Source organism: Alternaria triticimaculans (genome assembly GCF_023758025.1).
Source record: "Alternaria triticimaculans strain BMP 0046 chromosome Unknown scaffold_5, whole genome shotgun sequence".
Classification (NCBI taxonomy): Eukaryota; Fungi; Ascomycota; class Dothideomycetes; order Pleosporales; family Pleosporaceae; genus Alternaria; species Alternaria triticimaculans.
In genome coordinates, this window is record NW_026055962.1 from 392,489 (window position 1) to 410,054 (window position 17,566).

The following is a 17,566-nucleotide window of genomic DNA, read 5'->3' on the forward strand; positions in this document are numbered from 1 at the left end:
GACACGCAATCGCAAGTCACGTCTTTATAAGCAGAAAGACGCCCTTGCTTTTGCATTGTTAAAGACGTGCTCTCAAGTCAACGCAGAGGCAGCAACTCTAGCGTATAGTCTCAACACCTTCAACTTCCTCGGACACACCTCCATCCCTGCCTTCACAGCGTCCGCCAGTACAAGAGGAATCCAAGCCATCAGAGTGATCAGGATTTCATACAACATTGTAATCCTTTGCAGACCCACGGATTTATTGTCACAGCTTACCTATTTCCGAGGTCTAGAGGAAATCAAGATCAACTTAGCTGGAAAAGAGCTCGAATCAACGGAGTACAACCATGCCTGCCTTCGGACATTGTGTACGTTACTGCGAAACTATAAGCCTGGTGTTAGAGTCATGACATGGGATGCTTTCATTGGGTTGAGCAGTGTCAAATATCACTGAGACAAGGTGGATTGGGTTTTGACCATCGTATGGAGGGTGGAGGGTGATTGCTTTTACGAAGTCAAACGAATAGGCTGCAAAGACTACAGGCGAAGCAGAGTAACTCAGATGAGTTTGGCGGATGTTTACGTCGGAAAAGTTTCAGAGATTAACAATGTGCCATATATTATCCATCTCTCCAGATGATCAGAAAGTGTTCAGCATTACAACTACCAGCCTTTTCTCCAAGTCAGCACGTGCAATCATTCTTTATTGCCAACGGCATTGGAAATACTTGTGAAGGCGACCTTAGGAAGCATGAACAAGACGAGCAGATACCTAGGTTGGGTGTGCGGCCTAGCGCACGGCCGCGCAAACACTCTATCGCTTCTCACGATTATTTTAGGCATTGTCCGCACCTCCACACACTCTCTCACTTTCCTGTCTACAAGGCTACACCACGATACCGCTCTACCCATATACCTTACAGCGCCAAATACCCAGGCCTGTCTCAACAACTCAATAATGGCGCAGGAAATATCAGCGAACCAACGCAACTCCCGCCTTCTCCGTCTTCCCGCCGAGCTACGAAACCAGATCTACAAATACGCGTTGGGCGGACATAGAGTCTTATTGGGAACAACACAGCCACGCCTCTGCTCAGAAGAGCCCATCCCACGCTTCGCGCTACTAAGAGTGTGCTCACAAATCCACGCTGAGGCCGCCCTTCTCCCATACCGCCTCAACATCTTCCACTTCTCCACAGACGCCAGCAGCACCAATGATTTCCTGAGCAGTATGAGTACATCACAGCTTGGAGCCCTTGAGATACTGGTCATTCACACCAAAGACGTCTGCAGAAATCCAGATCACACGTCACCTCATCTGATTCAATGCAAAAGTCTGAAGGAGATCAGGATACGCTACAATACAAATTCCTTTTTGTCGAGGAACTCCGACTTATCTCGTGTGGGTTGTTTTGCGAAACTACTGCGGGAAACGATCCCTAATGTCAAGATTACGACGTGGGACGGTGACATGGGAAACAAATGTACGGGACATTACTGAGACGGTTTGCAGTTTGCATACGTGGTAGGACGAACAGTGAGATTTGAAATACTGTCACAAAGTGGCAGGAAGGCGTTCGAGTATCGAGATCGAGGAAAACAATTAAAGGCGCAGTTTTCAGGAATTGCATTTTGGTAAGGTTGTCTGATGAGGAGGATTAGCCAAAGTCAACTTTCATGCAGTACATACGTAACAAGGTACAGCAATACCAATGTAGTAAGCTATCGTAGTGCATGGCTTTGCAAACGCTCTCTTTCACTTCTTCGAATGCCTTGGCACCGCCTGCACTTCAAGACCTTGTTGCGCTCTCACGATACTTGTGACTTCTCCCATTCGTGAGAGTGCAGTGGCTGCAGCACCCGACAACTCCACCCACTCAACTGCAAATGTCCAAATCCATATCGACAGCGCAAACAACGGCGCAGATAACATCCGCAAATCAACAGAACTCTCCTCTTCTCCGCCTACCTGGCGAACTTCGAAATCAGATTTGGGTGCACGCGCTGGGCGGCCAGAGGATCAGGTTGAGTTTACGCGGCGACAAAGTACTAGTACTTTATCGCGACAAATTTGCACTGGCATTCGGGCTATTGAAAGTATGCACCCAGATCACCGCCGAGGCTGGGATGCTGCTTTACAGCCTCAGTGTGTTCGACCTTGTATCGACGACCATGATCAACGACCTCGTTACTAGCATGACTAAATCGTCCATCGAAGCTATCAAAACGCTGGAACTCCCACTCTGCTTCATCGACACTCATTATCCCCGCGTTGCATCCTCACTTGCAAAGTTCAAGGGCTTGGAGCAAATCAGGTTGAAACACAGCTGTTCAGACAATCATTTAAGGGTTCCCCGATATCAGGACGGGCTGCGGGTTTTGGCGGAGGGTCTGCGAAAGGATGTACCGGGTGTCAAAATTTCGACAAATAAGTTTATACCTAGGGAACCGGATTGGGCAGTGAGAATAGCATTGATGAGACACTCCGGATTGAGCAGTGAGAAGAGCTTTACTGAGATACTCCGGACTGAGCGTCAAGAGGAGGCCGAAGAGCATGAAGCAATTGTCTTTTAAAGACACGCAACGGGCAGTCTTATGAGTAATGAGAAACGAAAGGGAGTATGGGCGCCTTGAAATGAGACGGTGTGCAGGTGTTTATTCCAGCAAAGCTTACTGAGATCGATGATCAGCCACAAGCTCATCTTCCTATAAGACAGACTCTAAGGATTGCGATCTCTCTCATTTGATGAGGAGTACCTTTGCGTATGTGGTGGTTATGTAATTCGGGAATCATGAGTGGCTCGTCTCGCTCTGCGTCATCGCAGTACCATGGATAGGATGGAAGAACCGCACTTTCCTATAAGACAAGGCAAAATTAAAGAGTTCTATCCTGTTCTACCTTCGCTCAGTCAAGCACTACCTACGCTCATTACGTATGACCAACTGGATCTGAAAGGATTTCTACTCCTTCACTTGCCTGACTATTATTGCAAGCACGTGCACCCCCAAGCTTCCTCGCACTTTCCCACTTCTACGACCACGCCACCACCACAACCGCTCAATCCAAATAGCGGCCGCGATACCCATACCCGTCCCGACAGCTAAAACGATGGCGTAAATCACGAAAGCCGAAGCTACAGCAGCAAACCAACTGAGGTCTCCTCTCCTCCGTCTACCAGCAGAGCTACGAAACCTCATCTACCACTACGCGCTCGGTAACTGTACCCTTACCTTCTCCGACGATTACAAGCCCCGCCTCTGCCAACACGACACGCCCCGCCTCTGCCAACGCGACAAGCCCGCTTTCCCCCTTCTAGCCGTATGCGTACAGATCCACGCCGAAGCAGCCCTCCTTCCTTATAGCCTCAACACATTCGTCATCGCGACTGCGGAGGTTCTGAATACATTTTCAGCCACTACGCCCCCGTCTTTCATCCAAGCCATCAAGAAGCTCGATATTGACTATTGGACTGTGTCGTCACATTGGGCAACAGAGAAAAGTCTTGCGTCACTGAAGAGGTTTAAAGGGCTAGAAGAGGTCACGTTCTGTCATTCCTGGTCAGATGAAATGTTTAAACATGATTATGAGGAGCGCTGGGGTTACGTGGCGGAGCGGCTTCAAAAGGTGACGCCACAGGTTACAACGTCAATTCAAATTCGGGACTTGGAGGCTGAGAAGCGCAGGAAGTATCAGAACTCGCTGTGTGGGTGGGCAGGCTGAGGTATGGCTGGGAGAATCCTGATGGAGCGGTGGAGGATTGACGGGCGGTCTTGCGAGCACGACGCTACTGGATGCAGAGTGATAGTATCGATCAGCAAAGCCCAGCCAGCAATACAACAACCGCGCTATGCAATCATACCATTTACAATTAGCAAGACAAGCCACTAAGAGTACAAATCATCGTCCATGGTGGCATCGCCAAAGCCCCCTTCAGCGATATCAACACTACTCTTCCCCGGCGTATGATTCGCCGGCGCCTTGCCTTTACCCTTGCCACTCCCGCTCCCCCCAGTCGCCCCATTCGCATCCCCATTGCCAAACCCATTAACTTCCAAGTTTTCCGTCCTAACAACCATATCCTCAACCTCATCAATCGGCGCCTTTGCCTTACCCTTCCCCTTCGCGCTAGTCGCCAGCTGAACAGCCTGCACAGCCCCAGCTCCATTCTCCTTCTTATCCTCCTTCTTGCCCGCACCTTCAAATTGTTTCCTGACCCTGTCGTAATGCCGGAGTTCATCCGCACTAACACTGGGTACGAGTTCCTTATGGGCTTCCATAAAGTCTTCTTCGGTGACCATGACGGCGGTATCTTCTTCTGTGGCGAGATGGTCGAAGAAATAGGCAATGGTGATGGGAGGGGAATGGGTGGCGTTGTGAGCAGCGACCTTTTCGTCGACGATCTTGGCGGAGCGGGTGATGGCTTTGAGCATGGCGTCGGAGCAAAGGGCGTACATGTCTGCTCCGGTGTATGTGAAGGGGAGACCTTGTGATACGCGTTGGAGGGAGAGGGATGGATGGAGTGTGAATCTGGCAGAACATGTTAGCATCTGTGGGTATGGAGGAATGGGAGAGGAATGCGACGTACTTCCTTGTCAGAGCTTCCAAGATGGTCTGCTGCTTCTCGTGGGTATCGGAGACACCCAGGTACAGCATCTTGTCGAAGCGACCGGGTCGTAGTAGGGCTTGGTCGAGTAGATCAGGTCTGTTAGTTGCTCCAATGACGAAAACACCTTCTCCTCCATCACTCATACCGTCCAGCTCGGCGAGCAATTGGCTGACAATACGGTCCATAACGCCACCGCTGTCACCTTGGTTACCACGCTTGGGTGCAACAGAGTCCAATTCGTCGAAGAAAACAACACAAGGACGGGCATCGCGGGCGCGTTGGAAGACACGACGTACATTGGCTTCGGATTCACCAATGTACATGTTGAGCAGCTCAGGTCCCTTGACACTGAAGAAGTTGAGTGAAAACTCCGTAGCGATTGCTTTTGCAAGCAGCGTCTTTCCTGTTCCGGGTGGGCCGTAAAACAAGATACCACTGCGCTTCTTCATGCCCTTGGCGAATAGCTCAGGACGTGACAAGGGAAGTTGGATAGTCTCCATGACTGCGTCTTTCACGTGCGTGAGACCACCGACATCTGACCATCCGACGTTGGGGATCTTGGGGGCTCCAATTGCATCTGCGAAGTTCTTGCGTGCTGCATCTACTGCGGTGTCTAGATCGGCTTTTGTGAGACTGTTGCTGAAGTGACCTCCTGCTAGTTCGATGTCGCGTGTGGTGATTGTCTCGGACGATGAGAGCGATTTTGTAGAGGATGCGGCGAGCGCTTCGAGACGTTGCTGCTTTGCGACTAAAGCGCGATCAACGACATCCACAAGGTCGCCAGCTACAAGAGCGGCAGTCTTGACAGCGACATTTCCAAGGTCTACCTCAGGGGATAGTCTAATACCGGCATCATCGACGATACTTCTAAGAATACCTTCTCGTTCGCCTTCATCGGGTGCTGTCATCTCAATCTCGTGAGTGAAGAGTCCTCGGATGCCTTCCGGTACCTTGTCAATCTCGGTCGTAGTTGCGATTAGCACGCGGGAGTCGGTCAATATCTCTTTCAGCGCGGTGTTCATGCGATCGGCGTTGAGTGCATCGACGTGCTTGACGAGTAATGCTGTGAACTCAGCGCCACATGTCAATCCTCGTTCTGCCCTAGCTTTCAGAAAACCTTCTGTTTTGACATCGCCACCTCCAGCACCGCCTTCGGTGATGATGTCAAAGGCATCGATGGCAAAAGTGTGCAGACCGAGGTCTTCGCAAGCCTTCGTAGCGAGGGTAGACTTTCCGATGCCACGTTGAGTCGAGGTGATCAAGACTGCGATGGGTGGTAGGCCTAGGTGGATGGCTCGCGGACTGGTAGCCACAGACATGAGTTCTCGCAACCGTCTGCGAAGTGATGAAATGTAGGGCTTGGGCAGCTCGTCTAGTGACATCGTCTTCTGCGAGCTCGAAACAGGGGCTCGTTTGGCACCAAGATAGTATTGCCAGGCATTGTTGATGGGAGCTGGAGTCTTGCCCTGCTCGCTGCCGTTCATCTCCATTTTGGTACTGGCAGCATCTACTGTGACAGCACCACCCCACATGTCGGCCTCTTCGCCGTCGTGAGATGCATGGGTAGAGCTCGATACATTGCCAATCTTGAACCAGGACACGACCTTTGGATTGCGGCTGTTGGCGCTGGTACTTTCATCGCTAGCGGTTGGTCTGGCTCTGGCCAGCAGCTCATCGTTGCCAGCGTCTTCTTCTGTCGTGGTTTGGAATACCGCCCGACCAAGCGATTCGTCGATTGATACGCCTATCAAATCACCACTCTTTACAATCCGCCTCTTTTGCTCAAAGTGGTCTTTCAATGCTGCGAAGAGACTGGGTTGAAGTAGACGATCTGACGACAGAGGCGTTGACACCTTCATAAGGGTGACCTCTTTGGCAGACGGAGGCAAAGAAGAGCTGTTCAGACGTGGCTTCTGAATGGCGCTCCTAGGAAGATGAGAAGACTGACTGGGGGCTAGCGGAGTGATGCGGAGGTGAGAAGGACTGCCTAGGTTTGCGAGAAGAATTGGCGAGAGATAGGCATGCAATGACGAGGTTGGTTGCGAGAAGCCCGAGAAACTACTTCTTCGGTCGGTATCTGCCATCTTTTGTACCGGATATCGCGCAACCTTCTTGGACATGTTTTCTGGCAGGCCAAAGACCCTGACGGGGCGCCAATTCGTATTATCTTCCTCGTCTACTCCGCCGAATGCACCCAAGCCCCAGAGCGGATGTGATGAAGGGGCTTCGGTGCCCCCAAGCTTGACCCAGTCGCCCGAAAAGCAACCGACTTTGACCAGTGTGTTGATGTCGACGAATACGCGCGCTTCCTCGTCATCCTCGCTTCCCGGCTTCGGATGGACAAGGTCATCTGGGACACGCTGGAGAAGGCCCTGAGCTTTGAAGACCTTGCTCTTGCTTGCCGGACCGCCACGGGCTGTGGTAGCTGTGAAATTGGAGTATACCGACCCTGGGGTTGCGATGCCATTAGGGCGTCCGAAGTTGCCGGGTCGTGGGGTCGCGGAGGAAAAGATGGAAAGTGCACCGGATGACTGAGGCGGGAGCATAGGCGCGTTCAGCGATATGATGTCGTCGGACTCGTCGGACAGGTCTCCCGCATCGCTCTCCGAGAGCTCTGATTCGAAGTTGTCTGTAGACTCCCCGTCGGGTGGAGAGACATTGCGCGAGTTGTCCTCTGCGGCCGAGTAGAAGGTGTCATTCGAGGTGTCGTCAGCCTCATCATCGTCGCCAAATCCGTTGGTCGTCGGAGGCTGTTTCACCGGAGGCATGATGACGGGCTGCTTAGAGCTGCTTCGATGCGATTGCAGTATCACGATCCTCGTGCTCGGTAGCAAGAGGCCTTGCGACACGGGCTCGGAGGCGCTGATCTTGGCTGGTGGAGGTGGGACATGGGTGATGGGATGGGCGGGAAGCTTCAGAGGAAGCAGGTCGCCAGTATGAAGGACGGTAGGTAGTTGTAGGGCTTCGCGTACGGCCTGTCGCCAGGCCTCCTCTTGCGCCGCAAGATCCACCGCCTTGCCTTTTGTTCCGTTCGCTTCCACATAGCGGCTCTTCGGAGCTCGTGACGAGCCATTCATCTGAGCAATGAAGCCTCCGCCGAACTTCGCATGTACTTCGTCCAGCTTCCGCAGCGCTTCCGTGTCCAAATTGACGTAAACTGTGTCAAGCCCGACCGGCACAACATCGTATATGCGCACCTCGATGGGCGTATCCCGTCTCTGTGTCTTGTTCGGGGCGACATTCTGGAGGAGCTGGGAGAAGGACTGCAGGGCGAGAGACGACGTGGGGATCTGGAGTGACGAATGCGGGCGCGCCGTGCCGGTTTCTGTCTTGTCGGCTGGTCGCACTGGCAGGATGGTCCAGGGAGCGTTCTGGGAAGCGGCGATGGAGGTCGGCAGCCACGGGGTGATTGCGACGTGTTGGATGCGATCCGAGTCTGGCGTATCTCCATTGGCTATTCTTCTTGTCAGCCACCTCTCCCATCTACTACCAAACATTCCTTCCACATACCAGCGCTCTTGCTCGCTCCAGGGAACAGATCATTGAAGAGATCCTCCGACAGCACTCCGACCTCACCCTTCACGCGGTCGTCGAGCAGTAGTCGCGCCGAAATAGGAGGGCGGTCAAGACGTCTTCTCCGTCTTCTTTTCCGTGGGTTCGCGACTCCATTCTGCGCGTCCATGATGGATTAACGAGGGATGTCTGCCTCAATGAACAGATGTATGAGCATTCGCGGCTCTGTTCGTTGCGTGCGATCAGCCCGGGCATCAGATAGCACCAGAGAGCCGCATTGCCTCGGCAGAACTAGCCCGCTCGGACATGGTTACCTGCCACGAATCCCCGCGTCCACTCAACTGATTGGGAGCAGGAATCCCACGAGCATGCACGACTCAGAATTACATGTTGGCTTGTGTTGTTCGGGTCTGTAGTCCAGTAGTCCAAGTTGAACGTTCACACTGAGATTCAACAAGGCTTCAATGGGCCGCAAGTGGCCTGTCGTACATCACACGTCACACGTTGACCACAGCATGTGCATATCTTCGACAAGCAGTATACCTGCCACATCAAGTGTAGATACCGCTCTACTGATACCTTCCGACGTAAATGATATTCAGTCTCGCTATCTCCCAGAAATGGTTGACGTTGGAATTCGCGATTCCGGAGTCAAGTCCGCAGCCTCTTCACATGTTAATAAATAGTGCATGCGACATGTAAACCATTGCCACAAAACCGCAAACCCTGCTTGCATCACCCGCTATGGGGTTTCTAAATGTGGTCGTTGAGATGCATCCTTCTGCAACATGATCGCTGATTTGCCGCTTCCTCATCCATTCCTGACGTAATGCTCTTGCCAAACAAGGCGCGCGCAGCCACCGCGTCAAAACTGCGATGCACAAAAAAGCCGCAACATGTCTCTCAACCGCGCTCCAGCATCTCACAGCCCTTTTGCGCGTACAGAGGACTGCGATCCGCCCACTTGGGATTACAACACTGAAGAGGGACTAATTTGCCGGCATCCGTACCTATGCTCCACGCGACCCTGGACGCTCCACACCACCGTCGCCGAACCATAGGGCTTTCCCCAGATCAATATGCCGAAGGCCTCTATCACAGCCGCCAAACACCGTGTTGAAGAGCAGTTCAATCATCATGAAGAAAAGAGAAAGTCCAAGACACAGGCTGCAGTCGACTTCGCACACCAGGCTAAGCGTCTCGGACAATACACACCAGAGCAAGAGAATGAGGGCACAGGTTCCACACAGGCAGTTGAAGCACGGTTCATAACTCCGCAAGATCCTGTCATCGAAACTGCCGACGGCCATCGACTACCTGCTGTTCCTCTGGAAGAAGCGACCAAGCTCAACGAATTGCGAGACATTATTGACGACCGTGATCCTACTAAGAAAGAATCCTTCTCACCGCGGCTGCGCGAAGCAAAAGATGGAACGATACACGGCATACCTCCGAAAGAAGCAGACATGAATGGCGAAGGGAAGTCTGATGTCCCACTAGGTGACTCGAAAGCGCCTTCGAAGACAAATCCTCTTTTCCCGCCTCTGCCCATGTATGGACCGCCAACGCTTCTAAGGAAATGCCAGTGCTGGTTCTTCCGAGTCTCGTCCGGCATCTTGTCATTCTTGTTCCTTCTCGTCATAGTCTTAGGTGCAGGCTTTACGTCCCTTCCTGGCATGTGCAAACATCTGTTCCTACTGCTAACTTTCCGCGACGCTGAGAAGCGAAGGCCGTTCTACGAAGAGGAGACCAAGCGAAAGCAAGCAAGAAGGGAAGCAGAAAGAGCATGGAAGAAGCGAGACACAATGCCGTCAGCTCAAAAACTGGAGAATGGAGAAGATGGTGGAACAACAGATGAGTTCGAGCCATTGGAAGGCGGTCCCGATCCTCTAGTCTGCGACGTGCGCCACTATGCACGAAGAGTAGGACTTGACTGCGAGATCTTCGACGTCCAGACAGAAGATGGTTTCATCATCGAACTCTGGCATCTGTATAATCCTCGTGACTACAAGCGCACGAATGACGGCCAGCGTTCCCCACATTCACCAGAGCTTTTCCCTGAAGATCGCACGGGTGTTGCTGGGTCGCAATATGAAGAAGGTGAAAAGAAGTACCCAGTCCTTATGATCCACGGCCTTTTGCAGTCCGCAGGCGCTTACTGCACGAACGATGACGACAGTCTCGCTTTCTTCCTCGCAAAGTCCGGCTACGATGTCTGGCTTGGCAACAACAGATGCGGTTTCAAACCTCGCCATACCACTTTGCAATACGGAGACCCGCGCATGTGGGCTTGGAACATTCGTCAGATGGGTGTCATGGACTTGCCCGCCCTTACCTCTCGCGTACTTTCGGAGACCGGATTCGAAAAGCTGGGTCTCATTGCGCACAGCCAGGGCACCACACAAACTCTTGTGGCACTAGCGAAGGAACAGCGACCTGAGATTGGCGAGAAGATATCTGTGTTCTGCGCACTAGCACCTGCCGCCTACGCTGGTCCCTTGATCGGAAAAGCCCAGTTCAAGTTCATGCAAGTCATCAGTCCAAACATGTTCCGGACAGTTTTCGGCATCCACGCCTTCATTCCATTCATGATGGTTATGCATGGTCTACTTCCCGGAAAGTTCTACGGCTCCATGGGTTATCGTGTCTTCGCCTTTCTGTTCAACTGGACGGACGACCGCTGGGAACGTGATCTGAGAAATCGCATGTTTCAATTCTCCCCCGTCTACGTCAGCGCCGAGAGCATGAGATGGTGGCTCGGACGAGAATGTTTCGCGAAGCAGAAATGCATCTTGGCCACAAGAGATGAGAAGATTATGGAAGACAAGGAAGACGAGGTGATCGAGCAGACGAAGACTAAGGCCGGAAGTCCGCCACATGAATCCGACGATGAGCATCAGAAGGACAGGAGAGAAGCTGAGCGCTACGCGTGGTACGGTCCGCAAACTCCTCCTTTTGCATTATGGGTCTGTGGCTCCGACGACCTAGTAGATGGTCGTCGCCTTCTACGCCGTTTCGAACACGGTCGAGAGCCACATGTCGATGTCGTACACTCCAAGGTCATCGAGGGGTACGAGCATCTTGATGTCATTTGGGCTATGGACGCTATTGAAAAGGTCGGCAAAGAGGTCAGAGAGGTGATTTGGAAGACGGCGTCTGCAGATGCCCGCAAGCTGTGCAGGACGCCAAAGGGATGCGAGGACGTTCACGAGTTTTACAGCAAGAGTGGAGCTAGAGAGAGTGCGACCCGTGAAATCGATGCTTCGGCTGGTGAGTGGAGCAAGAAGGGCGAGGAGGCTGTGGCCGATGGGCCTGGAGAGTAATGCTGAGATGTAAGGAGCATTGTCGTACTCACCCTAGGACTCCTACGGCATACGAGACAAGCGCGAACACACAAAGAAGCATACACATGGGAGGCGCTTTTGGTTTCCTTCAGCACATGAGATATCCCCCTGTCCGTTCAATCGAGGCAGCTTAGACTAGAAATGGAAATGGTTCGCATTATCATCCAGCTTGGCGCACGAGGCTTACGCTCAAATCGTTAGGATCGGCATCTTTGTACTTCACTAATATACCAGTTGTTAGCTTCACACCGTAGATTGACAGCTGCAAAGTCCTCCAAAGCGCAGTTTCATCGGCTCATCACACCGCAAGAAGAGGGATCCCTGGCAAAAGGCGGTCTCCCCGCTGTGCCGCATGGGCGCCACGGTTCTGTTGGTTGTAAGTGGCAAGGCGCCTTTGTCGCGACGGTCGCGTAAACAAAACCGTGCGGCCCCTGCAGCGACCCCACCAAGCTAGTCCAACGCGGCGCTCCTCACCGCTTGAACCCAGAACACTTCTGCCTCCAGCGTCGACGCCGGAAACGAGAGGTTCCTTCGACAGTCGTCTGTTTGACACAGCAACACCGTAACCATGCGAGGAGAGGTACGTCAAGTTGGCTTGTTTCTGGCCGAGTGTTCAATCGCAGTATGCGAAGAGATGCGGGGGCTTCATGCGCCGACATGGACGAGATGAAGCTCTACCGTGGCTAAATAGCAAGAAGCAAGAAGAGATGAAAGAGCTTGGAGATTACAACACTCCAGGAAATTGAATGACCCCAGCACGCGCAATGCTAACACCAAGCTACAGATCTGCCACCTTCACATCGGCCAAGCTGGCACACAGCTGGGCAACAGCGCCTGGGAGCTGTACGTTGTCGCGAACCGCATGCGCCCCGACGCCTACAGTCAAGACTGACACGATAACCCCAGGTACCTCCTCGAGCACGGCCTGCTGCCCGATGGCCGTCCCAACCCCGATGCGAAGGAGCTCGGCGAGGGTGGCTCCTACGAGACCTTCTTCACCGAGACCGGCAGCGGCAAATACGTGCCCCGTTCCATCTTCGTCGACTTGGACCCGTCGCCAATTGACGAGATCCGAACTGGAGCCTACCGCCAGCTGTTCCACCCTGAGCTGTTGATCAGCGGCAAGGAGGATGCCGCCAACAACTGTGCGTCTTGGAAGCTATTGGGAATGCAGATGCAGACATACTGACGGGAGTAGATGCGCGTGGTCACTACACTATCGGCAAGGAGATGGTCGACAGCGTCATTGAGAAGATCCGTCGCGTTGCTGGTAAGCACAATCCCCGAGATCGGCTCAATGCGCCTACTAACAAACACAGACAACTGCTCGTCCCTCCAAGGTTTCCTCATCTTCCACTCTTTCGGTGGTGGTACCGGTTCCGGCTTCGGTGCGCTCCTCCTCGAGCGCCTCTCGACCGATTACGGCAAGAAGTGCAAGCTCGAATTCGCCGTATACCCTGCTCCTCGCGTGTCTACCTCCGTCGTTGAGCCCTACAACGCTGTTCTGTCGACACACAGCACCATCGAGAACTCCGACTGCACCTTCCTTGTTGACAACGAAGCTGTCTACGACATCTGCAGGCGCAGCTTGGACATTCCCCGTCCCAACTACGAGCATCTCAACCGCCTGATCGCCCAGGTTGTCAGCTCCATCACCTCGAGCTTGCGCTTCGATGGTGCGCTCAATGTCGATCTGAACGAGTTCCAGACCAACCTTGTGCCATACCCGCGTATCCACTACCCGCTCATCAGTTACGCGCCTGTCATCTCGGCCAAGAAGAGCTCCCACGAGAGCTTCAAGGTTTCCGACCTTACCTTCCAGTGTATGTCTTCGTATGGCCTTGCAGTATCTGTGACAGTTTGCTAACTTCGATAGGCTTCGAGCCCAACAACCAGATGGTTGTCTGCGACCCGCGCAACGGAAAGTACATGGCTGTCGCACTTCTGTACCGTGGAGACATCGTCCCCCGCGACTGCTCCGCCGCCGCCGGTGCCCTCAAGGCCAAGTCCTCCTTCAACTTGGTTGAGTGGTGCCCCACTGGTTTCAAGCTCGGAATCAACTACACCAAGTACGTTCATTCTAACTTGTGTCACAATGCATCTTTACTAACAGACATCCCAGGCCCATCAGCGTCCCCGGCAGCGAGCTCTCCTCCGTCGACCGCAGCGTCGCCATGTTGTCCAACACCACCGCCATCGCCGAAGCCTGGTCCCGCCTTGACCACAAGTTTGATCTCATGTACTCGAAGCGCGCTTTCGTTCACTGGTATGTGGGTGAGGGTATGGAGGAAGGAGAATTCTCCGAGGCACGTGAGGATCTCGCTGCGCTGGAGAAGGATTACGAGGAGGTTGCTGAGGACTCGCTTGATGCGGAGGACGTTGAGGAGGGCGAGTACTAGGCTTTTACAGATACGGGAAGGAGGCAAAGGGAATGATGTTGTTTGTAAGGCTTGCTACGACGAGCTGGGGGGATTAGTAGTCTTGGAATGGAGAAACTATGCGCGAATGCATAGTCTTACTTTCAAACGATGATCTGCTCTTGTTGTGATGTAAGAATGATGTGAATGATGGCACGTGGGACCCATGATCACGAAACTTTGTCGGTTCTGAGAAGTAGCGATATTGTCGCAATTTGTTGGTACTATCGCGTTGGTCTCTCAACGATAGAGCCTTAGAGCTAGAAAGAGAATTATTTACAAATCTACAAATTGAAGGAAAGGAGAGGAGCCCGGCGCACTGCCCTTGGCTGTCTGTCTGTCGACTAGTCTAGTGTAAACGGAGTACTAAAACGCTGAGCGATATCGCTGTACAGACGCGAGGAATAGAATGAGGGAATGACAGAATGAGACTTTTTTCTGACAGCTTCAACTCCGCAGCTGTCTCTACACTTTGAGTAAGAGGGTCAATGAGCTTCCTCAATGAAACCTCCTCATCTCAATCCCCTCCGTGCGACTTCTCGCTGGTGGACCGAACGTCCTCTCACTATCCGCAGTACTAGGCGCCAACGCACCCGTACTCCTAGGCACATCCGCACTGCCCACCCTCGTGATAGGCACTTCATCCTCGCCGCCACTGCTCCTCACAGCACGGGGACTAATAAGGCCACTGCGCGGATCAAGCGTGTTCTTCTTCTTAGGCGGGGTGTCGTAGCCTGAGCCTTCAGGAATATCAGCCATACCCGCTTCGACATCATTGCCAGAGCGGTTGCGACTGAAGAAGCGGTTTCGATGTGTGCGTTCGCGGGTAGTGGATGAGGCGTTTGTGCCGACGCGTTGGAGGCCGGTGCTGCGTGCGCTGTCATTGGATTGGCGGTCGTTGTTTCGGTCTTGAGAGCGGGAGGGCGAGGTGACGCGGACGACGGTTGCGCGGGCGCGGGATGCGTTTTCGCGGTCGTCGAGGACGTCGCCGCTGGGGTCGTCTAGACCCATTGATTTCATTCCGAGCGAGAAGTCGACGCGGCGGCCCATTGCGGAGAGGGTCTCTGGCTTCTTTAGAATGGAGCCGGTGCGGGTTGTTCCTGCGCCGGTTCCGGTGGCAGAGTCTGATGTGCCTTCTGCGGGTGCGACGAATGGTTGATCCTGGGCTTGGTTGCGGATGGTGCCGTTGGGGTGGTCTGGGTTGCCATTGATACCGACACCAGGTGTAGCAGGGTTCTGTAGATTCTGCATGTAAACCGGGAAAGATTCTTTCTGACCAGGGTAGCGCATGCGGGGTCCTTCGATTTCGCATTCCTGAATGGCCATGGTGAGGGCGCAGATGAACTTGTTGCGGCGCTGCAACCTGAGCAGTTCGTTTTGCCAGTTGGATTTGTAGAAGAAGACGACGTTGAGTTCGAGCCAGTGGACTTCTTGGACGGCGCGCAGTTCCGTGAGAATATTGGTCTGGTACTCGCGTTGCTCGGCAGTGACGAACTCGAGGAGCACGTTGCGGAGCTTTTCGATTTGCTCGAGCGTTGTACCGAACTTGATGATGATGGGGATGGCTTCGGCAAGGGCACCCGATCGACGGTGGTTAAGGATGAAGAGCGTGTTGAGGTAGCTGTTGGGTGCTTGGACAACGTGACCTTGCATCTTCTTGAACTCCGTGTAGAAGAGAGCAATTTCCTTGACGAAATAATCGTCACCGCGGCCGAGATCTCCGGTGTTACCGTAAATCATGACACGGTCACCGACATCGTAGGGGTGCTTGACGAAGACGAAGATGCACGACTGGAGGAACTCCTGAGCGGTTGCTGAGAAGAGCCAAGATAGAGCCAAAAGGGTCGAACCAGCGGATGTTAGGACACCGGCGGCGGAGGTCGAAATCAGCGAGATGAACACGATGATAGTGATGATCAGCACTATGAACATGAAGACATCGTCGAGCTTGGAGACGACGCTATCGAGATCCTTCAGGGAGGCGGTAATAGACTTGCGTTCACGGCCAATCTCGACGCAGACAGCTTCGAGTTCCTCCATGGAGATATCGCCGTTCATGTCCTTGTCGAACATGGAGAATGCAGCAGTGGCTTCCTCGTCGCTGTCGAAGGCATTGTTGAGGTCCTCGGAATGAACAGTTTCGGTCTCAGGTCGCGCAAAGGTACGATACAGACGGCGAGCCAGAACCTGAGCGCCGCTGGTAGTACCAATGAGTTGCAGAACAACCTGGTGAGGATGGCCACTGCCAGTAACCGCACGACCGGTGAAGTCTCCAGCGACCTTTCCAGCGATGTCTCCAAACTTGTTGAAACCGACTTTGATGTTCTTTTGTGCCTCTGTGAGAACCTGACCGGGGGTGCGCGCGCCCGATGGAGCGTTGTCGTCGCCCTGCTCAAACTCGGAATCTTCCATGGCAATCTTCTCTTTGGAAAACCTGTACAGCTTCGCCAAACTACCAATCTGGAACTTGTTCAGCTCAATACGGTCCTGGTAAGTTCGCAGGTGGAAGCTGATGGCGATGAGTTGGATAATGATCTTCTCGATGAAGTTGAGCACAAATCCGACGAAGAGAGCTACAAGGACCTTGTTCATGGTGCCTTCCCAGTCGCGCGTGTTCTTGTCGCCGTTGACGTGGTGGTTCTTCATTGTTGGGAGGAAAGATACTTCAATGGCCAACCACCAGAAGAACAAAGTAGCTGGAAGTTCGAGTTGCTTGCCCATGTCTCTCCACTTCTTGCTGTTGTTCGTAAAGAGGGAAGATACGAGACCAATAGGCCATGGGAGAAGTTTGGCGAGCACCTGCGATGGATGTTAGTGGTTGTAAAACTAGGAAGACGGAGATGCTTACTCTTCCAGCCCACAGTGTCAGCCACACAATCATTAGCCAGATTGAGAACCAGACAAGCTTGACGCCTCCAACGTTCGCATTGGGGAATGCAAATATGCCAACCATCAAAGGAATGAGGATCAAGAGCACCATGGGCGTAATGTACGTAAAGTACCTAACAAGCCATGATGAGTTGTGTACCTTCTTGAAGAACTTGGAGAAGCTTGTGGTTGGGTTTTCGGGTGGCGTATAGCGAGCCGCTTGTTCGTGCAATGGGTTCGTCGCCGCGTCGAAGTCGTCTACGAGGTCCTCACGGCGGGATCGCACGCGCGTCATGGATGGGTTCATCGACGCGTTGCGCCTAAGAGCCTCCTTCTCATCCAGACCCTGCTCAATGGCGAGAACTGCAAGGTCATCGTTGAGCCTGCTCGCCTGCTCACGCGTTTGCGACGGTGACTGTATGCCCTTCATTGCTGGGATATCATGTGCGGTTTCGACGGTAAGGTGGGTGCCAGATCGTGATCTGTTGTGCGGTGGCCGTGCGGCAGTATCTACACGCAATGGCCGCTGATGATCGTCCCCCACAACTGTGCCGTCCTCGTCGGAAGATCGCTGCTGGTGGTGGGACATGTTGCTGTCCATGTCGTATGTCGGCTCTGGCCGCTCATAATTCGGTGTACTCATAGTGGAGAGTGGCGCCCAGACCAAGGTTCGATAGGAAATCCGATCGAGAGGCTACCTTGGGAGAGCGATGAGGTAGCGACTGTGTTTTGATTTTGCGGCGATTTTTTGTAGATAACGCAAAATGCGATTGCTGAAACAATGGTATCCTTTTTTACGCCAAACCAGCAGTCAATGGCTTGCGCTCGCCCTTCC

The 17,566-nt window shown here is 53.2% G+C and overlaps 3 protein-coding genes across 3 annotated transcripts; 1 reads left to right on the forward strand and 2 right to left on the reverse strand.

The window, feature by feature from the left end:
• Positions 1 to 3,867: 3,867 nt before the first annotated feature.
• On the reverse strand, positions 3,868 to 8,271 carry J4E78_004458 (uncharacterized protein; the record flags this gene model as incomplete). Its single annotated transcript, XM_049365087.1, has 3 exons — positions 3,868 to 4,510; positions 4,569 to 8,043; positions 8,100 to 8,271. The coding sequence occupies 3 exons, from the start codon at positions 8,269 to 8,271 to the stop codon at positions 3,868 to 3,870; spliced, it is 4,290 nt and encodes a 1,429-aa protein (XP_049222888.1).
• Positions 8,272 to 12,014: 3,743 nt separating this feature from the next.
• On the forward strand, positions 12,015 to 13,845 carry TUB1_1 (alpha-tubulin; the record flags this gene model as incomplete). The annotated part of the gene is made up of 7 exons (XM_049365088.1): positions 12,015 to 12,026; positions 12,231 to 12,289; positions 12,353 to 12,591; positions 12,645 to 12,716; positions 12,766 to 13,269; positions 13,323 to 13,515; positions 13,569 to 13,845. The coding sequence occupies 7 exons, from the start codon at positions 12,015 to 12,017 to the stop codon at positions 13,843 to 13,845; spliced, it is 1,356 nt and encodes a 451-aa protein (XP_049222889.1).
• Positions 13,846 to 14,361: 516 nt separating this feature from the next.
• J4E78_004460 (uncharacterized protein) lies at positions 14,362 to 17,374 on the reverse strand (the record flags this gene model as incomplete). Its single annotated transcript, XM_049365089.1, has 2 exons — positions 14,362 to 16,662; positions 16,712 to 17,374. 2 exons carry the CDS (start codon positions 17,372 to 17,374, stop codon positions 14,362 to 14,364), a joined length of 2,964 nt encoding a protein of 987 aa, XP_049222890.1.
• Between the last annotated feature and the right edge of the window lie 192 nt (positions 17,375 to 17,566).